Source organism: Polypterus senegalus, chromosome 4 (genome assembly GCF_016835505.1).
Source record: "Polypterus senegalus isolate Bchr_013 chromosome 4, ASM1683550v1, whole genome shotgun sequence".
In the NCBI taxonomy this organism is placed as follows: domain Eukaryota; kingdom Metazoa; phylum Chordata; class Cladistia; order Polypteriformes; family Polypteridae; genus Polypterus; species Polypterus senegalus.
Window position 1 is genome coordinate 221,116,690 of NC_053157.1, and position 24,403 is coordinate 221,141,092.

The 24,403-nt window shown below is 38.8% G+C and overlaps 1 protein-coding gene across 2 annotated transcripts in view; it reads left to right on the plus strand.

The window, feature by feature from the left end:
• Positions 1 to 484: 484 nt before the first annotated feature.
• Positions 485 to 24,403, plus strand: part of pik3c3 (phosphatidylinositol 3-kinase, catalytic subunit type 3) — an 81,880-nt gene continuing 57,961 nt past the window's right edge. The window contains exons 1-6 of one of the 2 annotated variants that reach the window (XM_039751990.1): positions 485 to 939; positions 8,576 to 8,764; positions 8,940 to 9,083; positions 10,396 to 10,525; positions 12,997 to 13,023; positions 17,196 to 17,282. In XM_039751990.1, coding sequence (XP_039607924.1) covers positions 872 to 939; positions 8,576 to 8,764; positions 8,940 to 9,083; positions 10,396 to 10,525; positions 12,997 to 13,023; positions 17,196 to 17,282 — 645 coding nt within the window. In that variant the 5' untranslated portion in view covers positions 485 to 871. The remainder of the gene's footprint in view (positions 940 to 8,575; positions 8,765 to 8,939; positions 9,084 to 10,395; positions 10,526 to 12,996; positions 13,024 to 17,195; positions 17,283 to 24,403) is intronic. The other variant, XM_039751991.1, reaches the window with a different exon arrangement.

Consider the following 24,403-nt stretch of genomic DNA (forward strand, 5'->3'; position numbering starts at 1 on the left):
TCAATTTAATTTGAATATTTCCGTAAATATATCAATTTGCATTTTAAAGTAGAATCAAGTAATTAATTACATCAAAGTCTGTTTATTATTCTACAGTTTTGAAGTAGCAAGCTGCCCGTCACAGATGTGCAACTTTGCTAGTTAGATGATAATAAGAACTACAATATAAGTCTGACCACCACTCGTTACTCTGAAACCTTACAGTCTCGGCGTCCGCTACACAAAAATCTTAACTCGCTGCTCACACTTTGACAGAGCCATCCGAATTGGCAGACGTTTCCGGAAGTAAAACACTGATAGGCTAGAATCTCCAGCTTTGGCCAATCAAACACGAGAATCGTCGATCTTCTCCGCCTCATTGTAGGCATTCCTAGTAGATAGATCAAACAAAGCAAAACATAGATATGTACACAAATTCTTGCTTGGTTGTTGGCGTCTCTATTTTTCTGAAATTGATTAAGTAGTCTACAAGAAGTGAAGAAACAACACGTGACCATAGTTTTGTCATTGCTTTCTGTAAAAGCCTACCAAACCGACCGATCGGCGTAGATTGAAGGTTTACCCGGGTTTACGTGAGTACCGGGAATACATGTATTTCATATTAGAGCTTCCGAGGAAAGGGAATAGCAGGTTAGGCTGCTGAAGGAGCACTGAGGTCCGCGTAGGGTGGGACCGTTAGGTGAACCAGTCTCATCGGGTTTAGCGAAGGAGAAGCTTTCCGGACGGGTTTCTTGAGGGCCAGACCTGGCGGAACACAATACCTGGAAGCTCAAGCTATCGACTGAGCCAACCTGAAGGCTGACCCTGCCAAACTGGGTAGCCCTGGCCCTCAAAGGTTGACTCGGTGGTTTTGCCGTGCCCACGAAGCACCATGGTGGAAACGGACAAGTTTAACTATGTGTACAGTTGTGACCTGGACATCAACTTACAGTTGAAAATGTGAGTATAATGGCTTTCGTAATAATCGTATTAGCGGTATTTTTAAAACATGGTAGAATATTTATTGTAAACATTATAACATTAAATGTATTTTAATGACTTATTTTACAGAAGCAGATCGTTTTTGGTTAACTCGGTAGATATATTGATGCTGAATTCAGTAGTGTTCATTTAGAGTGGTAACGATAAAGGGACGATCAGTCTCCGCAAAGTGACGGCTCCGAAAAAAGGACGAGAGCGGACGTTTATTATATTTATGGCATACAATTTGAGAATACATCACTTCTCTGTACATTCATCCATCCGTTTTAAAAGCTAAATCCAAATTAAGTGTTGCCGAGATGTGATTAATGTAAAATCATTAAGTTAAACTATTATAATATTTATTGTAAGTAATAATTGTTTAAAGCCTTTCGTCAGTCGCTTAATAAGATCTGCCAATATCATCGTTATATTGGTTATCTTTTATTTTTATTTTTTTTTAATTAGAGAACAAGTAGGTAAAGCGACTTGGATCCCCATTACACCTGACATTAGCATGCAATACAATACAATTTATTTTTGTATAGTCCAAATTCACACAAGGAGTGCCACACTGGACTTTAACAGCCCCCTAGCCTTGACTCTCAAAGAAGACAAGGAAAAAAAATGTAGGGACAAAATGGAATAAACCTTGGGAAAGTCAGTTCAAAGAGAGACCCCTTTCCAGGTAGGTTGGGTGTGCAGTGGGTGTCAAAGAGATGGGGGTCAATACAATACAATACAATACACAGAACAGAACACAAGTAATCCGCAATACAATATAATAGTGCAGTAGAAATATTACAAGTATAAAGCAGAATTCAACAGCAGATAATATCACATAATGGGATTTGGATTTGTTCAGAGTCCTGGAGACCTCAGCCATCATGCTGCCTCCCCCTATTGTCCATTCCACAGTTGAGTCAGCGCTGGGCCTGCCAGTCTGATGAAAGGACCCCTCTACCTGACGATTCCTGTGATCCTCCATCATAGGCAGACAGAGCACCTTGGCAGGTGGGCAGTGACATCAAGTGCCACATTTGAGCACCGAGAAGAGAAACAGAGTAGGTGCAGTGTCAGGATGTAACGTAGCTTGCTTACATTTATAACCAGCATTAAAATGCATGTCCAGTGACTTTTCTGTCCCCTTCACCATGGAAAAATCATTTGAACAATTTAACAACCGCATTCATTTTCATATGAACAATGTTGTCCAAAGATTTCAAAGAAATAGATACATGCAAAGAAAAACAAATGAAAACTAGATAAGACTAATAATGTACACATAGTATGGAGCAAATTAATACGGCATATTTACATGGATATATGATTGAGTCCTTGAATATTCATTTTTTTTAGTCTCTAAATGACGATCCACTTGTAAGGTCAGTTGGTCAAAGTGGACAGAAAAAAAAAATGGAATAGTTAGTCCAACAAATCTCGCCAATCCTCTGTTCCAGTTTTTTGTCCAAAATAACACCGAGTTGAGTTTTGAAAGTCCCTCAAGCACCACTCTCTCTATCACACTACTTGATAATTTATTCCTTGTGTCTGTGGATATCTGTTTAAAGACAAATTTTGTAATGTTTGTACTAAATCAACCCAAAGCCATTCTTGGTCAAGAACTTGAGTTAAAGTAATAACTGAAATTTAAATTCAAATCAGGTTGTTGTTTTAACGTATAATGTTGGAGAACACATTTGCATTTACACTTTTGTTAAATGCGGTCACCACCCATTTCTGACTATCTGCAGATGTGGTTGCTGTGATCTGACCACAAGGAGAAGTAACAGTATTTTCATGTGTGCAAAGTACCATTAAGTGCATTTACACCCGTTGTTTTTAATGTGGTTGAATGCTATTTGGTCATGAGCAGGTCATTGCAAAACAGTTAGTGCTGGATGTGAAGATGCCCATAGTGATTTGGATGAGGAGATTGAACTGGCCACTGCAGGAGTTAAAAAGACTGATGCCATATCCATACTGTCACACACATACAGAATGGCCTCTTTCAGCAAAATGCCCTATAGGTTCAGGAACAGCATTGGCTCTGGAATGCACATGTGATGAGAATAAATGCTTAAGGTTAGAAGGTTAAGCCAATTTCAAAATGGGCATTTGTGGAATTAATATATAGTAAAGCTTCACATTCTTTCCATTGAAGATCAACAGAAGGTAATCGTTAGGTTAATTTTAAAATATTAGTGGGTAAGATTGTTCATCATAAAAAAACTAGGAAAGAAGGATCAGTGTGAGCAAGGTCTGGACACCCCTACAAAAGTGATCGTCTCCTCACACGGCTTTCCTAAGCAACTGGTTTCTTTTTTTTTTTTTTTAAAGCTCAATTGTTTTTCCATATAGTTGATTTATGAGACATTAAAATATAATTTATGAAAAAAAATGTAATAATTATATGCAAGATTAACAGCAGATTATTTTCAAATTTTTTATATTCTTAACGTTCCCTCACGGAATCAACCCGAAAGTGAGTTAATGTTCTCTTCAGTGAACCCTCCTATATCCTCATAATTGAACTTTCTTCTAGATTGTTTTCGATGGAGATTATTAATTCATTCAGTCTTTCTTGATACACATTTGTCCTTAAAAGTTTAAATGCAGAGTTCCCTTTTTTGGTCAAAGACTCTTGAAAATAAAAGTGAACAATGCAGTTTAATCAGAGTGCCTATCAAGCATCATGGTTCATCTCAGCCAGTGCAACAGATAATGAAATCAAAAGGCAGAAATTTACCTTTCGAGTTCTTGATCTGTTTTAATGACACCTATTAAAGTACATCTTTTAAAATATTGGATCTTCACGTTACTGCAGACCAGTACAAATAAAGAAAAAATGATGCAAGTTGTAAACTTTATTTAACCTTGTCATAAATCAGGCTTATGAAATATAGAGCCTGCTGACACTGAAGGCACAAACATTAAAGCACCATTTAATCTCTTTTAAGAACTTTATTTGGAGTTTGAACAAAGTGATCCCACTTTATCCATGTTTTTAGATGATCACACAGTGCCTGTCTTAGCAGCATAAATGCAAGCTATAGATTCCCTCTTTAAATGGATTCCGCTCCTGCAATACTTTTGTTGCACAAATAGAAAGACACCGTGCATTTGGGGTAGGAAGGACTGCACCACTGAAAGTGCTATGGGTGGATAATCTGAATTTTTATTTTCTTTTTTTACCAAAGTTTATGAGAAGAAAAAAGCTGCAGTATATCCCTTGGAATATCATTTAGAATGCAAAATCTGTTGGAGCAGTTTTTATCGAAATACATACATTTCTAGCGATTTACACAATTATTGGGCCAGATGGATTTGGATTGATTGATTCACTTGTTTAGTTAACATGCTCTGTATGCAGTGTATAACATTTACAGTACATTTATTTGTTTAGCAGACAAGAGGTCAACATAATCCTATAAACATCGGTCTGAGAGACTGTTTAGGAACAAGTGTTACAAGAGAATGTGACAAAATCAACCATCACAAGTGAAGAGCTCAGAAAAAATGCAGTCTAGTTGCAATTTCTATGTTATAAAAGCCTAATTAGTTAGACAGAAATTCACCAAACAAGGGAATCTTCAAATTCTGAAGCACATTAAGGGAGTCAGAAATCTGAATGGAGGTCGGCAGTTTGTTCCACCAGCTAGGAGCTACACATAAAAAGAGTCTCGGTTGAATTTTGATATCATACAGAGGTGGCGATCGTAGACCCAAATGGTCAAAAGGAGCATAGGACCTCACAAGTGTCTCCAAATATGTAGGTGCTGATCCATTGACTATGCGTTAGGCAAGCCTCAAGGATTTGAACTTAATACATTGCACTACTGGCAGCCAATGTAGTGATCTGAGGTGAGGAGTGACATGTGCAACTAATGATTATTTTGTTAGTCGACTAAGTGTTCAATTTTTTTTTTCGATTAGTCACGATTATTTCATGCCTGACTATTTTGATGCCTGCCACCTGTGGTTACACATCTGTTCTGGGCTCCAGTGCATGTCTTACCTCATCTGCTCACGTCTGTCCACCTGTGAATGTCACCCTGATGTCTCCGCATTAACACAATTAAAATTAATAATAATCAAATTAAAATAACAACTAGTGAAACATATGAATTTGAAATTAATTCGATGTTTTTATATTGGTTTGACCATCACAATAAAAAAGAAATACATTCGACAATACAAACTAGTCTTTAAACAAAAAAAGTGCATTTAACTTAACCAAAAATGGCCTCTGGTGTGTCTTTAAGTCCAAAAGTTTAAATTAAGCTTCAATTCAAATAAAATAAAACAATAATGTACAGTTTATAAAAGATTCGGTTCATATATTCCTGATTACAGTGCAATAATGTAAGCATTTTGACATGCTCTGGTGTGAGGCTGGCTCTCTTCTTAGAGACAATGTTCCCAGCTGCTGAGAAGAAACATTCAGAGGGGGTAGAGGTAGCAGGAATACACAAGAATGATTTTGCCAATGAGGTAAGAGTGGGATCTTTTGCAACTTTCGCCTTCCCCCAAGACAGAGAATTTTCTGTCTTTGTGATGGGCTGCTCTCCAAAGAACAGCAACACCTGGCATGGGATAACAGATCAAAATTAGCCAGTTGGCTACATCTGAAATGTTTAATATGCACTATTCTTATTTCAATGAATAAATCTTACTTCATTACTGATCAGTTGTTCGTGAGCATCTTCCTCAGTGTTCTCATTGTCGCGGTCTGTTGAGTCACATCCAAGCAGTGAACCAAGAGCTAGTAGAGATCTATTTGAAGTTCTCTCAGCTGACTTTGAAGCACCCTCATCATCTGGTCCTGTTGCTTCTTCGTGCCCCGTGGCAAGCTGGTTGTTTTAGTAATACTCCCATTCTTGGAGTGGAGGGCCAGAGCCTGTATTTTGTTCTGAACACTAAGCCTATCTTCTGGTTTCATGAATTTCAACTTTCGAAAACGTGGGTCTAGTGCAGTTGCAATGATTAATTTGTTTGGATCATCATCTTTTAAGATGGCCTCTCTTGACCAACATGCAGTGATGTCCTCTGAAACATTTGCCTGGAAGGCCTGCACCAGCAGCTATTTCATAAGCAGTGCTGGTGGATTTCAGAAGCCCTTTAACCAAGTGGAGACAGAGCAGAGACAGTCACATCGCTTTCCCCACTCAAGTGGACTGTAGCACATCCAGAGTCCTGGAGACCTTTAGCCATCTCCTGTAAAATGATCCACTGATCAGCTTTGAAGTCTTGTTGTTGTTTCCCTCTTTGTGTTACTGTTGGGTCAGACAGAGTTGCAGTCAGTTTGGCCATTTTTGTTCCAGGAGGCAAGTTATCAAATATTAATAGGAGCTGTTCTACCTGGTAGAGATATCTTGGACAAGTTTGTGCTCCTGGGTCCCCATCAGTTTCTGCTTGGTCTTCAGCATGCTTGAAGCCAGTTCACTTTGTTTAAAGTGCTCTTCAAGACACCTTGCTGCTCCAGGTGCTTTACTGATCCGAGGGTGTTTCAGTGCATTATTGATCACCAAGTGCAAAGGGTGGCCTGTACGGTGGACGGACATCCACCCGTGTTTTTCCTGCAAGATGGTAGCAGCCAGGATGACATTGGAGCCATTGTCATGAACAGCTGACACAATTTTGCTTGGAGGGATCTCAAACTTTTCCACAGCCTGCTCAATCCATTCAGCGATGTTTGTCCCAGTATGTTGTCCTTCTAATGGCATGGTTGTGAGGCTGAATCTACTGAGCTTCCAATCATCACTTTTAAAGTGGCAAGTGATACCAAGATAAGCCTCTGTGGCAACACTGGTCCAGGCATCAGCTGTCAGGGCAGTCTTGTTCTTGGCTGATTTAAGAACAGTTTTCATCTGAGTAATAGCAGATTCATACTTTCCCTCAATGAGCTTTGTAAAATGAGTTCTGGAGGGTAAGGTGTAGTCTGGATGAAATGTGTTGATCATCTGCTTCAAGTCCTGATCATCAACCATAGATATAGGTCGCATGTCCTTGACAATCATGTTCAGGATGCTTTCTGTAAACACTTCAGCCATTTGAACAATGCAAGAGCCTCTCTTCAGGATTAACTCATCTACACACCTTTGTTTAGTACCACTGAAACATAAATAGCAACAGAGAAAGATGTTTTAATCATCACACTCTGAAGGAAAGGTGTTGTAGTTTATCACATCATATACTATTTTATGCCAAAATAAAAAATAACGGACTAAAATATGTAACAATCTAATTATTGATATGCTCCAAAGCACAAGTTACCTAACATTAGTTAGAGATGGTTTACTATTCATATGAACTGAAACATAACTGAAATTATATTCACTTAACTATCATTGACGAAACCTTGATATACGCATCATAGTACAAACGTTAACATGTGACACTAACTTTACTTGCTAAAACTCACCTCTCGAGACGGCGGCATCACAGCGCTTGGATGCTAGCGTTTCAGATGCTCATGCATCGCGGTGGTGCTGCCGTGAAAAGAAAGCTCCGATTTGCATAGTCTACATTCAACTTTTTTTTCCTTTTTCGGTGAAGTGCTCCCACACTTTAGAAAGTTTCTGTCTCAATTTTTTTCCATCTCCTTCCCCCTCCTCTATCCGACTCGCCATTGCAACCACGTTTATTCTTCTAATCCTCAGATGTTCTACTTCATTGGTAGGACTGTGTGCAGTCTTGATAAACAATAACAAACAATACTGCCCCCAGACGTTCATGTAGTGCATTGCAGTTACAAAAACTAATGTGGTTTTTTGTGACTGGTACATCTATTGAAGATTCTGTTTATGACACGCCGACAATAAAAAATCCGCGTCGACGATTTTTTGTAGTCAATTACGTTGTCTAATCGTTGTAGCCCTAGACGTAAATCTGGAAGACCAAGAGACTGTCGCAACATTGTCCCTGGAGAACAGCTGGTTATCAATCGCCAGTCTTAAGCTTTTGTACAAACTTGACAGGTGTTAGCAATACAGTAATGAACTAAAATGAACATATGGACCAGCTGGGATAACAAGAAACTGCATATCAACAGAACAATGCTGATAAGAGAAACCACAAGACTGGATGATAAGGCCTAGTTAGGAGGTTTATAGGGAAAAGAGGAGAGGGCCTGGCATTGTCCTGTGGGGCACACCAATGCTTGCCTGGTACACCCTTGACATCTCTGCACACCATAATCTGTCCAAGAGGTAGGACTCCAGCTAACACGGGGTAATCCCAGTGATGTCAAGGTCAGAGAGGCTTGCAAGAAGAGCCATGATATATGCAAGAAAAGCATCAAAGGTTCAACTCATCCCTACTATTTAATACCATATGTACTTTAACATACAGAATATATCACCAGATGCAGTTACCTTTTCCATGTCCGTAACATGTTAAGTCTTTGTTCATATTTAACCTCTGTCTTTTTATAAATGTTCACTACTGTCTTTTGATCTTCCTGCTTTAGATCTTCCCTTCCTATACTTATACTCTCTAGCCTTAGCTCCTGTGTTTCTGAATACCCTTCTGATTGAAATCATTAGTAATGTCTGGTCATGATTTTCTTTTGATCATCTAAATCTGCAAATGTTTGTTTCTCCTTTTTCTACAGAGGAAGCCTAGAGGGAAAGAGGGAACTTAAAAGTTACAAGGCACTGCTGGAGGACCCCATGCTAAGGTTCTCTGGACTGTATCAGGAAACCTGCTCAGATCTATATGTCACTTGCCAAGTATTTTCTGAAGGGAAACCTTTGGCCCTTCCTGTCCGCACATCCTACAAGCCCTTCAGCACCCGGTGGAAGTGAGTACTTTTTTGTTTTTTAAACAGGAGGCACATTTTCCCCCGATTATATAGAAGTTAAAATGTAAGTTTTATCAGTATGTTTTTTTATAAGACACACTGACCAGAAGTGTTTGTTCTAAGGTGCTCAAATTTCATTATTAAAGTTAATTAAACATTACTTTATTTTTTGCAGCTGGAATGAATGGTTAAAGCTTCCTGTCAAGTACCCTGACCTGCCACAGAATGCTCAGGTGACACTGACAGTGTGGGATGTGTACGGTCCAGGCCGAGCTGTGCCGGTTGGAGGCACCACTGTCTCACTTTTCGGAAAGTATGGGTAAGGAAAGTATGCCTGCTGTTCCAGAGCTTCAAGAATATTAGAAATGTCGCAGGGCGTATATTTCAGTTTGGGATTGCAGGTGTCACAAGCTTCTTCAGTGGCCAGTGGCTCAACTTGTAATGTTTTGTAGCAAATCTCTCCAGTGGTGTGACCTATAGTGTGTTAATGAAAGTGCATCTTCTCAGAAATGCAAAATTATTTGGGCTACTGGAATGGCATATTTAATTCCAGAAAATGTTACATTTGTACCATTTTTTTTTTTTTAAACCAATGTAATGCTTCTTATTTTATTGGTATAATAATTAAAATGTGACTAAAGCACATACAACACATATATAAATGTTATAAGAGCGAATCGAATGATGTTTCCAGTTATGAGTAATTTCTACACATACAGTCGGGTTAATTCAAGGTCTAATTATGTGCTTAATTACGTGCAAAAGCAATAACAAAGTCTGATTTTTGTGAGAGTGTGAAATCCGGCTGTTTTATAGGAATTTTATTGGAAATCTTAAATTAACGAATTTGATTTCACAAAGGTAGCCTTAAAATTGGAATAAATCTAAAAAAAAAAAAATCAAATTTGAATTTATTTGACTTGTCCACTAAATATTACTCTTTTGTAAGTGTTGTTAACCAGATAACATCTCCATAATGCTGAGACAGACATAAGTCGCACAATAGCAAATGCCACAAACCTGAAAAAGGGTTTTTTTTTTCTTTTCTTCAGATCAGCCTAGTATAAAATGGGTATTGTTACAAAAGAGTTTGTTTAAGTGGAAGTATCCTGAATTATTTTGGTATTCAGAAATTCGTGTGACAATGATGTAATACTGTCTGAAATTTTATTTGATTTTAATATTGATTTTAAACAGTATTTATTTTTCAGTTACTGGAGAGAAAATTCATTAAACAAATTTTGTGTGTGTACATATTATGTTCAGTTGGGTAGTCAGTGATGATCATATCATTATTTATACCTCTTTGCTGTCCCCCAGCCAATAAAATACCCTTGTCATTTGTTGTTACATGGTGTGGAATCCCCTTCTCTGACAGAAAAGGAAAATTCAAGTCCTGTATTGATGAGCAGTTTAGATCCATAGGTGGCTCGGTCATTGGACTATAAACCATAAGGTTGTCCAAATCACTTCACTTGCTGCCACATTATTGAGGAAGACATCTATTGGGCTGTCAATGTTATTTTGACTTACTGTTTTTTTCAATAGACTTCAAGTCAATAGTTTTAACAGCCATGTCTCTCTCTCTCTCTCGCTCTCTCTCTCTATCTCTCTTTCTTTCTCTTCAACAGCATGTTTCGACAAGGGATGCATGACCTAAAGGTTTGGCCAGGAGTAGAAGGAGATGGAGGGGAACCCACTCGGACACCAGGAAGAACAAGCAATAGTGTCACAGAGGACAAGATGGGCCGACTTGCCAAGGTAGGCACATAAACATTATATCAGAAATAACAGGCTTGACAGGTGTAATATGTAAATTCAGAATAAAATGAACATTTTAAGAGCTTTTTATAAACAGATTTAGACCCCACTAATGGTGACTGCTGTGCTGATAATAATAATAATACATTTTATTTATTAATTCATAGGCACATTTTTAAACACTCAAGGACACCCAACAATCGATAAACACACACATTATAAACTAAACTAAAATACAAAATTTTCAATCAGACAGAATAATTGTAGTCAAAGAGAAAAAACAGTCTTAAACCAATGAGTTTTAAGTTTAGATTTAAAAAGTGAGAATGATTCAATATTTCTAAGCTCCGATAGTAGTGAGTTCCAGAGCTGAGGAGCAGAGCAACTGAATGGTAAAACAGACGAAGGGGACAGACAAGTGGATGGAGGAAGAGGATCTAAGGGTGTGGGAGGGAATGGCAACATGGAAGAGGTCAGACAGATATGGAGGGGCAAGGTTGTGGAAAGCATTAAAAGTTAACAGAAGAATTTTGAATTCAATTCGGAACTTAACTGTAAGCCAGTAAAGCTGCTGCAAGACGGGAGTGATATGGTGAATAGAGGGGGTTCTAGTAATGATGCGGGCAGCTGAATTCTGGACAGTTGAAGCTTATAAAGAGATTTGAGAGAAGGACCAAAGAAAAGGGAATTGCAATAATTGAGACGAAAAGTGACAAGGCTATGAACAAGGGTAGCAGTAGAGTGGGGAGTGAGTGATGGAGGGGCAAATACAATTAATGTTACGCATGTGGAAATATGCAGACCGGGAGATAATACTGATGTGGGACTGAAAAGATAAAGTACTATCAAGGATGACACTCGGACTCTTAACGTGTGGGGAAGGGGAGATAGAGGAATTATCAGTAACAAATGAAAAATGATCAGTTTTAGATGATGTTGATTTTGTACCAATGAGGAGAACCTCAATTTTGTCACAATTTAATTTAAGAAAATTTGAAGAATACCAGGATTTAATGTCTGCTGTGCAATCAGTAAGCAAGGAAGGGGGAAAGGAAAATGTAGGTTTGCTAGTGAGGTAGAGATGGGTGTCATCAGCATAAGAGTGGAAGCTAGTGATATATTTAGCAAAGGTATTGCCAAGGGGAAGGAGGTAAATAATGAAAAGGAGGGGCCCCAGGACAGAGCCCACCTGAAGTAACAGCAGTGGGTTGGGATGTAAAAGTTTTAAAGTGAACAAACTGAGTGCGGCCTGAGAGAGAGAATGTAAACCAATCTAGTGGAGTGTGGATAATGTCAATCGAAGATAATCTATTAAGAAGAGTTGTGTGACAAATAGTGTCAAAGGCTGCACTCAGATCAAGGAGGATGAGGATAGGAATTAAACCAGAATCAGCTGTCATTAGAAGGTCATTAGTAACTTTGATAAGCGCTGTCTCTGTACGGGGCTTAGGGGTGGCGAAAACCAGACTGGAACTATTCATACAGATTGTTTTGAGATAAATGAGAATAAAGTTGAATAGCCACTATTTAGTAGGATCGGCACCAGGTTTTTTCAGAATTGTGGCTGTTGCAGCATTTTAAAAAGATGAAGGAACAGTTCCAGTAGTGAGAGAGGAGTGAATTATAACAGAAATAAGGGGGCCAGAGAGAGGAGGCAGGCTTTAACCAGGGGAGGGGATCCAGTTGACAGGTGAGAAAATAGGAAGCTGAAAAGAGGAAAATAGATGAGTAGGTGGGGGAAATTCAAATGAAATACTGGAGGAATCCGTACAGAGAGACTGGTGTATCCTCTGGATTTTTTCATTAAAAAAATCAGTTGAATAAATGTGAGAGGGTAAAGAATCTGGGGTTTGTGTGATATTACTACGCAGTGAAAACAATGACTTGGTGTTACCTTTATTGGAAGAAATTATGTGAGTTTAATAGTTAGGTTTAGTTTGTTGTTCCTCCGACAAAAGGCAGTCATCAAACAATGAGAAATTTCTTGAGTTTGTCTGTCCTACAGACTAAGGCTTTTCAAACCATAATGTTCTTCACCTTCTCCACTTAACAGTTCTACTATTGTGAAATAAGTGAAGCCCAAATAAATAAAACCAGGAAAAGTGCCTCTATCTACCAACTTTAATTTTATGTTCCCAAATTTCTGTCAAGTTTATTTTCTTACCTGCACCCAGCTCATCTTGTGTAGCTACCACAAAATGTTGTGCAGTCACCCTTTTGGCTCATTGTATCGTGCACGTTTCATAAGACATTGGACATTTTGGAAATTTATAGTATGTTTCTACGGATGAAGATATCATAACAAGATTGTATAAAATTCACCCTTTAAGTTACTTTGAGGTTTAGAGGTGGTGTGGAGTTTTGAAGCAAAATGCTGTTCTGCTCAAAGAACATGGATGTGAATGGATGGATGAGCTACTATTGCCCAACCTTTCAAAAATGTGTTTCCTCTCTCACACACACATTTATAGGAGCGTGAGCTGCAGAGGCTTGGCAAAGTGCGTGAGTATGACCAAGATTAGCCCAATGCATGGTGTGTGCTGTACTTTGTTCTCACTTGTTGGTGTGCAGTGATGGCAAGGATCTTTATCGTTAATAATTCTGCTGCACTAGCATAACTACGTTTGCAGTGTTGTGCAGTGATGACTGTGCTAATATGCATGTGAGTGACTGACATACCCAGATAGGCTAACCATAGGACTCCATGCAGTATGTCATGGACACGTCACTTTACTATGCTGCCATTTTCTGCATGAAAGTGAAATTAAATATTTTTCATCTTTCTTCACCAGTCAAGTGAGATGAATGAAAAATTAATATAAGAAGCACAATGAATAGGACATAGACATTGTTATTTTAGTGACAACAGTAGGCATGTTCAGGGTGTGAATGGGTTTCTGAGCTATCAGACCTGCTGTACTGAACAGAGGCAACCTGAAACTTTATCAAGACACTTGTGCATATCAAAAATAGACTTGGGCACCCTGGCTTAAAAACCGAAGAGTCATGCACTTCCTGTCGAAATATTTTAGAACACCTAAGTGTTTCCAGTTTTTCTTGTGAATGACCTGAAATGGTAAAAATGTAAGCAGTAAACTGCCAGAGGTTTCAATTTAAAATTCAGGCTAGTAAAAACTGAGAAAAGGAAATATCATAATAGTACAAATAGGCCTTCCTCAGGGAACAAGTGATAGGTTCCAACCTATAGATGTTCTGCAGCAATTAAATTAAATTTGAAGCACATAATTTGTACAGGTGTCCCAACTGCTGTTGATTACTTAAAAAAGCCCTCTTTCTGTCTTAAAGCAGAGTTGTAGAGTGTTGCACCGTGTTAATCATAGATTAATACAGGAGAAAGTAGGGTGAAATGACACCTTTTATTGGCTAACTAAATAGATTACAAATGCAAGCTTTCGAGGCAGCCAAGGCCCCTTCATCAGGCAAGGTGTAACAAAGAAACTGAAAAATACTATCGCTTATATTGGGACTGCAAAGTGATTTTTTTCTTTCCTCTTAACAACCTTTCTGTTCAAATGTTGGCAAAATGAATACACCTGAGATAAATTAACCCTGAAAGAAGAGAACAATGAACCAATTAAATGTAGAGATAACATAACCATCACTAGAGAAAGTCCTGTAAGGTTTTTTTTGAAGTGCATTGTCTGTAAGATAGGCGTCTGATGTAGTCAGCTGGTCAATCAGACTAAGAAATAACAGGAAAGTGTATTTCTTATTTATTAAATTTTTTTAAATTAATTTTAATATCCCAGATTTAAATTGGTTTCCTGGAGAAAAGTGCAAACATAAGACATTGCTATACAGATAAAATAATTTAAACCATGAGAGAAGTTACAGCCATCAATACAGACACCCACAGGATCTTTACAAATAAAAAATGACAGTCTTGCAATACATAATAAAATTCAGATTTCCAGCAGAACACCTGCAACTGCTAGAGTTCAAAGTGATTATTGCTCTGGGGATAAAACAACTCAAGCCTCAATCCCGATAACTAAAAATATAGCCTGATAACAACAAATGCACTTAGAAAACATAAGATGGCTTCTCCGTGACAGAACAGAGTTAGCCTTTTTTGACTTGTTTTGTAGTACAGTGTAGTGAGAGAGAACTACTGCAAAAAACGTACTTGAGACAGATATATTCTTAATTGTAACTTAAATCAAAAAATAAAACTTACAGTTCAAACATTCAATAAAAGAATGCCAATTTACTTGTGTCTACTTTAAATTAGGTTTCCTTGAAAAGAATACCAATTTTTTCTCAGTAGTGAGATCAAAGGTTAGCCTGTGCTCAATGATTCTTTTCTGGATACATGTAGTGCTCCAGCATATTTGCCTACTGCACTTTTCTAGTTGTTACGGTAGTGGATATTGTGGAAGGGGGCTGTAGGAGATAGTGAGAAAATATCTAAAATCTGCAGTCATATCCGATATCTAACCATATACAGTGGCGCTAATGAACAGACAGTTAAAAGTAATACAGTAGCTCTGTAACTTCCCTCCTTGGTTTTTAAAAGATTGTCTGTGACAGGAATATTTACATCTCTTAAAAAATGTCTGTACTCCTGCAGCTATTTGTATACAGTGATTCTTGAGTTGATCCAGTGGATGTAATAAGAGTATCAGAAAAGCAGCTATAAATGCTTACTTTGGGTTCTGTTAGTTAAAAAGTCCAAAATCCAGTGACCCTATATTTTTCGTTCATGGGTTAATGATGTCCTTGATCCCCAGGTTTGGTGTAGCCTACTGTAGATGAGCAAGTCTGGCATCAACATGTGGAAATTTAATGTAATTTTGTTGCAGATTGTCAAATTACAAAGCTTGGCAATTTGGTTCCTGGCCCTGGGCTTCTAAGCATCACCAGAACTAGTTCTAGTGGCAGTGAGGAGCAAGGAGCCTAATTCTGTTTCACTAATGAATCACTGATGAAAATCATCCAACTTGACTTGGTTTTATTTAGTGTAGTGTTGCTGAAGCTCTGTAACCACTGAATGAAATGCGTCTACTTGTACATTCTCAAGTTGACTCCATGTAAGTCTAAAAAAAAAAAGTAAATTAATGCAAGTACATGTACTGCATTTGCATATTGCTGTGTCCTCTCTATTTGACTAGTCTACTGAACAAGACTGGATGAAATGGAGACCCCAGCTTATCCGTAGGTCAAGAAGAAGAGATTGTAAAGGGTAGCCATTTTTCGTTCATTATACAGAATATATTCCATTGTCCCTGATAGCTGTGATAGTATACTTTAGTAATAGCATGTAGTGAAGGAAAAAAGCAGGTTGCATAACAAGAAAAGTATTTGTTTCAGATAATTGGAGAGCAACAGTTCTCCTTTTCTGGCAAGAAGTTTTTTAGGTAAACCATGATGTGTTTTTCTTTTTTTTTTCTTCATGACCAAATTACTTCCATTATAATCATGATTATTACCTATTTTATTTCTGACATAATCAGTCCATTCCATATTAATGGAATCATTTATAACCGCAACTTATAACAATATACTATGATATGTCATTATCTGATTGTAATTCATTTCTGAGCATGGGTTGTAAAATGAAATATTGGACACCAGAAAACTATGAGATACAAGAGGTCTTCACTTCTCCTGTATATAGGCTTGTCTACCATCATGATGGACTCATCTTACTAGTAAATGTAGTACTGCAGTTTATGGGGGGAAAAAAAAGAAATTCCATCACTTTTTTTTTAATTGCTTTCACTATTTTGAACCTATTTTGGAGGTTCATTTTTAAGGATTAGACAGATTTTTAGTAGTAAAGGCAAACCACTGCACATGCATATTATAGCAAAGCAAACAAAGACTAGCAGGGGCGTGACACACAGAACATGAGCACCAACAGCACAGGCACAGTTATGCAATATGGATACCAAAATGCCAAGAGCTATTATAGTGAAAAATTGGATGAAAAGAGATGGCTTCCTTAATAGTTTGAGTTAGTTACAGAGTAGTCTGTTTCAGTAAAGTTGCATTTACTAGAATCAAATAACTTGTTTGCCTTGATTAAATGCAAAGTTTGAATGTTTACTTTGTCAAAGAAGATTGTGGTCTCAGATATACAAAAGATGAGTCATATAAATGCCCAGGAATGGGACTTGCACAAAAAGGTTAAATTCCGTCATTGAAATGTCTGCAAAAGCAAATAAACAAGAAAAATGGTAACATCTTGTCAGCAGTTTGGAAACTATTGTGACTGTTGAACATTATGATCAATTAGTTGCATCCTTATGCATACCATCAGTAAGTTGCAAGGCCTTTTCCTTCCACACATATTAGAGTGCTGATCCACTAAAACACCTTATCACTTCCTGTTCAGATTTAATCTTTGTGATATATAGTTTAAAAATCTTTTAGATGGCAAAAATTTAAGTCATTGAGATTTTTTTTAATGAAGATTAAGAGACACAGCATTTAATATTATCAGAACACAGAATTCGTACCTGTATCTGGTAGCACCTTGTTATAAATATATATGCTTTTATGAACAGCATAGTAACAGAGACCTCTAAGACATCTTAAATATTGGATTCACAGCACTAGACACCTTATTATTACTGCATTCAAAATTAAATACCCCCTTTTTATGAACTGAACTAGCTATAATAATCTGTTTCTTTGTCTTTTTCAGCTGACAAAGGCTCATCGTCAGGGTCATATGGTGAAAGTGGACTGGCTTGATAGACTCACGTTCCGAGAAATTGAGATGATCAATGAGGTGGGTTGTGCTCTGTATATATGCCTACCATCCACTCTGTTTTCATTTACTTTACTTCTTAATTTCATTCAAAATTAATAAGATCTTTAGTCCAGTGGTTGCACCTGCCCTGATGACTCCAGGTCTCGCCCTTGAAGTGATGGGTCTGACCTGCTTTAATCAACCAAAACCCATGCCTGAAAGAATTGTCCTCAAATCGATGGCTTTAGGCTCAGAAATCACAATTATCAAATAGTTTTAATTCTGGCTACACCCACAACCTGAGGAGAACTTGTAGACTCCACAATTGCTGAGTGAAGATTCTAGCTTAGGGTGCTGGATCACTGAGGCTGCAGCACTCATCATTGCACCCCCATGCTACTGATTCTGCTTAGTTTATCTTATTTAATTAAACGAGCTGCTTATGGTCTTTCAAATTCAGTTCAGTTTGTTATTTGTTTATTAATTATTTTGTTTGTTTTTATATCGCACTCGTCACTGAGAAATTCATCAGAGTTTACATTTTTAGAGTTATACTGTAGGGGTGGCACACACAAAAGAAAAAAAAAGTACATGTTGTGGAGCCGACCCGGACACAGACAGGCGGACATGTTGTTCTTCACCACCACACGTTTATTATATACAATTATTTACAATTATAACGGTCACTCAGACCCAGAATAGTCCTAATAGTGCACAAACCCCAAACACACATAGTCCTGGCCACAATATGCCTTTCTTCGGGCCGCCTTCACTCTCCTCTCTTGCCTCGTCCTCCTTCCACCCGACTCTAGCCTTGAATGAAGGGAGACGGCCCCTTTTATACAGGACCCGGGTGAGCCCCAGGTGTTCCCGGCATTCCTCCTCTAGCCACGCCCCAGCGTGGCGGATGTGCCGGCTGTCCTCCCGGCAGCTCTCCGGGCGCCGTCCTAATTCTTCCCCCCAGCACTTCCTGGTGTGGCGGAAGTGCTGGGGTAACCAGTCCCCAAGGCATTGGGGCACCTCCTGGCGGTGACCACGGGCCCCTACAGGGTGGAACCTGGAAGGCGACCCCCACGTCATCCAGGGTGGGCGCAGACCCACATCCGGTCCCTCATGGCGTCCCGGCCGGGTCATGGCCCCTGGCATCCCTGACATTGTTAAGGAGCCTTTTAGCAGCATCAAACATAGTAAAGTGAAGTCAGTGTTAAAGTCTTCGTTGTATTCATTGACCAAATTTCACTTATGCTTCATAAAGCTGATATGTGAGGGGTTAATGAAATGGTGTCTTGGTGCAAATTCTCCTGCTAAAACACAATTCAGATACTGGTGAAAAAGGAATGCATTACTGATTTTGTAAACATTGCACTGAAAACTGAGAAACCCCTCCATCTGTATCAGGGAGGCTGTTGCTCAAAATTTTTTAGAAAGATCTCATGAATTGACATGGTGATTGTAACAAATGGGTGCACTATTATGGTCATGTTGATGGGTACTTCATGATTTCTAGACTAGTTTTTCATGTACCACAAAGTATCTTTAGCAATAAATTACAAATCATCTGGCATTTAAAAACATAAACATTGCTTACCTTAAATTGAAAGCAAAGACATATTTTGTGTTTTTTTTGTTTTTTTGTTTTATTAAATATTCAACAAAAGTGCATTTAAGCTGCAATTGAGATGTAGCCAACTGATAATTAATGAAATTCAAACAATCACTACTGGAGAAATAAATCTCCAGTGTTGGGTGCGGGAAACCTGAGGCCTAATGTATAAATAGTGCGTATGCACAAAAATGTTCTGTATGCCCATTTCGGTGCTCACATCACAATGTACAAAAACTAAACTTACCATAAAGCCATGAACATTCTCATGCCAGCTCAATCGCATACGCCAGTTTTCGGCTCGCATTTGCAAACCCAGTGTTTCCCTTTATTTTTTAGATTCACATCCCTGGCGCGACTTTATCGAATATACTGAAATTAACTGCATATCATTTATTAGTTTAAGGCATCTGATTGTAATCAACCTGTAACAATATAATGGTCCCCAGAATGGCCAAACTATTTCATATACCATAGCTGCTTTAGCATTTTCACTCTCAGGGCACCACTCGAGTATTTTAACCTGTTGTATCTGAGTGTGTAATCACAGCTCTACTGCAGCTGATAGGAAAGAGGATTATTGGGATACAGCATCAAGCACATGCTGCCTCTGCCATGCACACAGTTTTTGAACTGCTCCCATAAGGCAAAAGCATCAGAGTCTTTCCTGTGGGGACCTCGCAGTTCAGAAACAGTTTCATCCCAAGAGCTCTAAACACACTCAATCAATCAACTTGGTCCTGTTAGAACTGTTTGTACTTATAAATACAATTACATTACTGTAAATTTGCACTACAGTAGTAATATTGCGCAACCTGAACCACTTTATGAACCATTTGCACTATTGCACTATCTGCACTATATGTACATGTACAAAGGGGAATCAAGCTAAAGTTAGAAAATGGGATTTATTACAAAATGGGATTTATTACAAAATGGAACTGTGTCATTTCTCAGTGTAGTCTTTGCCCTTCTCTGGACTCCAGCAGAATAAAAGGTTTTGTCTTGCCCTCACAGCCACTTATGCATCCGCGTTATTGTTGAACACTACATGCCGAGGGATACTACAGTCACTAGTGCAAGTTACTGTGACTTGCTGGAGACCAAAGTGAAACCTGCTATTCGATCCAAGTGGTGGGGACTGCTCTCTAAAGGAGTTCTTTTCCTGCACGATAATGCCTGCCTGCCGACCCACCCGCTGCTAAGAACACCACGGCATGTCTGGAGAAACTGAAGTTATTGCCACATTCTATTTATTCACTAGATTTGACACCATGTGATCTGAATGGTCGTTGACTCAAAACAGATGACGACATGAAGAAAGTGGTGCAAAAGTGGTTGTGAAGACAAGACAAAATCTGCATCCAGGCACTTCCAGGCAGGTGGCGCAAGTGCATTGAGAAGGGTGGAGACATTATTGTTCATTGGCTTATTGTTCAGTGACCATATAAATACTAAAATAAATAAAATTTCCTTAAAATACATACTAATAAAATATGTTTAAAATACTTACCCATAATGCATATGGCATAAAAGAAAACAAAATGCTTATCATTAAGTAGAAGCTGTCATATTGGTTAATTTTTTTCTGTAATGTACCTATTTAAAGCAAATCTTAATTTAAAAAGAAAAGTAATTTTCACCATTTTTCTCTCTCATATATATATATATATATATATATATATATATATACACACACATACACACACACACAGTGGCTTGCAAAAGTATTCGGCCCCCCTGAACTTTTTCACATTTTGTCACATTACAGCCACAAACATGAATCAGTTTTATTGGAATTCCACGTGAAAGACCAATACAAAGTGGTGTTCACGTGAGAAGTGGAACGAAAATCATACATGATTCCAAACAATTTTTATAAATAAATAGCTGAAAAGTTATATATATATATATATAAAGTGCTCAAAAAAATTAAAGAAACACTTTGAAAACACATCAGATCTCTTCGGGGAAAAAGAAATCCTCCTGGATATCTATACTGATATAGACTGGGTAATGTGTTTGGACAGTCTGAGGTGCAACCTGGTGGCATTGGATGGACCAAAACATAATGTCCCAGAGGTGTTCTATTGGATTTAGGTCAGGAAAGTGTGGTGGCCAGTCAATGGTATCAATTCCTTGATCCTCCAGGAACTGCCTGCATACTCTCACCACATGAGGCCAGGAATTGTCTTGCACCAGGAGCCACTGTACCAGCATAGGGTCTGACAATGGGTCCAAGGATTTCATCCTGATACCTAATGGCAGCCAAGGTGCCTTTGTCAAGCCTGTAGCGGTCTGTGTGACCCTCCATGGATATGCCTCCCCAGACAATCATTAACCCACCACCAAACTGCTCATGCTGAATGATGTTACAGGCAGCATAATGTTCTCCATGGCTTCTCCAGACCCTTTCATTTCTGTCACGTGCTCAGGGTGAACCTGCTCTCATCTGTAAAAGCACAGGGCACCAGTGGTGCATCTGCCAATTCTGGTATTCTATGGCGAATGCCAATCGAGCTGCATGCTGCTGGGCAGTGAGCTCAGGGCCCATTAGAGGACATGGGGCCCTTGGGTCACCCTCATGAAGTCTTTGTGGTTGTTTGGTCAGAGACATTCACACCAGTGGCCTGCTGGAGGTCATTTTGTAGGGCTCTGGCAGTGCTCATCCTGTTCCTCCTTGCCCAAAGGAGCAGATACTGGTCCTGTTCCTCCTTGCCCAAAGGAGCAGATACTGGTCCTGCTGATGGGTTATGGACCTTCTATGGCCCTCTCCAGCTCTCCTAGAGTAACTGCTTGTCTCCTAGAATCTCCTCCATGCCCTTGAGACTGTGCAGGGAGACACAGCAAACCTTCTGGCAATGACACGTATTGATGTGCCATCCTGGAGAAGTGGGACTACCTGTGCAACCTCTGTAGGGGCCAGGTGTAGCCTCATGCTACCAGTAGTGACACTGACTAATATATATATATATATATATATATATATATATATATATATATATATATATATACATATATATATATACACACATATATATATATACACATATACACACATATATATATATACACATATACACACATATATATATATACACATATATATACACATACACAGGGTGGGCCATTTATATGGATACACCTTAATAAAATGGGAATGGTTGGTGATATTAACTTCCTGTTTGTGGCACATTAGTATATGCGAGAGGGGAAACTTTTCAAGATGGATGGTGGCCATTTGGAAGTCGGCCATTTTGGATCCAACTTTTGTTTTTTCAATAAGAAGTGGGTCATGTGACACATCAAACTTATTGGGAATTTCACAAGAAAAACAGTCCGTGATGCATTGACTGAGTGTGTGATTCCTAAACGCAGGGTTAATGTGTACTTGTGTACTGGACCCCATCCCCACCACACTACTTCAACCCTGCCTTCATGCCATGATCCCAACTACTACTACAATAATAAACTCATCCTTTGACACTGGCTTTGTGCCACTCACTTTTAAAATCGCTTCTGTAACCCCAATGTTAAAGTCTGGTCTTGATGCTAAGAATCTTAACAATTTTCGGCCTATTTCCCACTTACCTTTTCTGTCAAAAGTTCTTGAGCGTGTTGTCGCTTCCCATCTCACCAACTGCTTAAGTTCTAATAATTCGATGGAACCCTTTCAGTCTGGTTTCAGGGCGCAGCACAGCTGTGAAACTGCTCTGCTACGGGTAACCAATGATTTTCTTATGGCAGCAGACTCTGGACAAACCAGAATATTAATTCTATTAGACCTCAGTGCAGCATTTGACACTCAGGTCAGACATGACATTCTACTGTCCAGAATGGAGAACATGCTGGGTATCTCTGGCACTGCCCTCCTGTGGTTCAAGTCCTATCTGACTGATAGACAAGTACGCTTGGTAACAGCAGATCCGGCTTGGCACCAGTCACACAAGGAGTTCCTCAGGGCTCTGTCCTTGGCCCTCTTCTCTTCTGTATTTATATGCTTCCCCTTGGCCATATTATTCGTAGCTATGGACTGGGTTATCATTTTTGCAGACGATACTCAACTCTATTTCAATGCTAAAAGTGAAACTTTATCAGAGCTTTCTCAGCTCACAACTTGCCTCAGTGAAATTAAAACCTGGATGGAGCAGAATTCTTTAAATTAAATTGCAACAAAACTGAACTCCTGCAAATTGGGACTAAAGTGCAACTTAATAAAATGAGCTCCTTCCCAGTCCATCTTGGCGGTGATCTCATCAGACCTGCCTCTACTGCAAAGAATCTTGGTGTCATTTTTGATTCCTCCCTTTCTTATTCCGCCCACATAAATCATATAAGAAACTTTAGTACTTTCACCTCTATAACATATCACGTGTTCTCTCCTTCCTCTCCTTTTCTAATGCTGGGAAACTTGTCCATGCTTTTATCACATCCCGCATCAATTATTGTAATTCCCTACTGGCAGGGACCCCTTCTAATCTTATATCACAGCTCCAGCTTATTCAAAACTCGGCTGCAAGAGTCCTTACTTGAACCAGCAACAGTGAGCACATCACACCCATCCTGCTTCGCCTTTATTGGCTCCCTGTGTCTTACAGAATTTAATATAAAATTCTATTAATAACCTACAAAGCCTTAAAGGACCTTGCGCCAAACTACATCAGTGACCTTCTCCATCACTATGTGCCTGTCTTCCCACTAAGGTCCTCTGATTCTGGCAATCTTGTTGTGCCCCACACTAATATACACTCCACGAGTGACAGCAGGGCCTTCAGCTGTATAGCGCCCAGACTCTGGATTGACCTACCGAAATGAATTAGATCAGCTGACTCCAGAAATTCTTTTAAAAAACAACTCAAAACTTTTAGCTCTACTTAACTTTATTACCCCTCTTTCAGTTTACCTCCATGTCAAGATGCTCTTATAACCTGTGTGTGTGTGTGTGCTGGACCATCTATTATGTTGTCTGTTAGGCTTTCTCTCTGAATTTACTATCTTACTCTTCTTTATTTGTTTATATGGTTTAGTACAATGCTATACTGTATACCCCGCCGTTCTTTCTTAAACTCTGTGAAGTGCTTTGAGCATGGGAAAGGCGCTATATAAATAAAATGTATTATTATTATTATTATGTTAATGATGAGTTATCTAGTGGAATGATAAATGCAATGCATTTAATACTAAAAAATGTTTGTGACACGCCATCTTTTGGAAAGACAGAGACATAGCATCCAGATGGACAGACACATAGGCACTTACCCTTTTATTAAGGTGAATAACAAGGCTTGCATTGTCTCTCTAACTTAGCAATATCAGAGTGGCACCAAGTGTCAGAGCAGGATACCAATATGTAAAAACGTATTAGGGACAGGTCAGTAACTGTCCATATTTATTGCCAAGCATGTGACTAATTAAAGAGGGTGGCAGTATGAACAACCTCGTAAGGTATGCAAGACTAAAGAAACAAGTCTTTAGCCCAGATTTAAATGTAAATTCTGATTGTACCTCTCATACATACAAAGTCAGATCAATCCTCAAGTTTTAGGCCATGTAGATA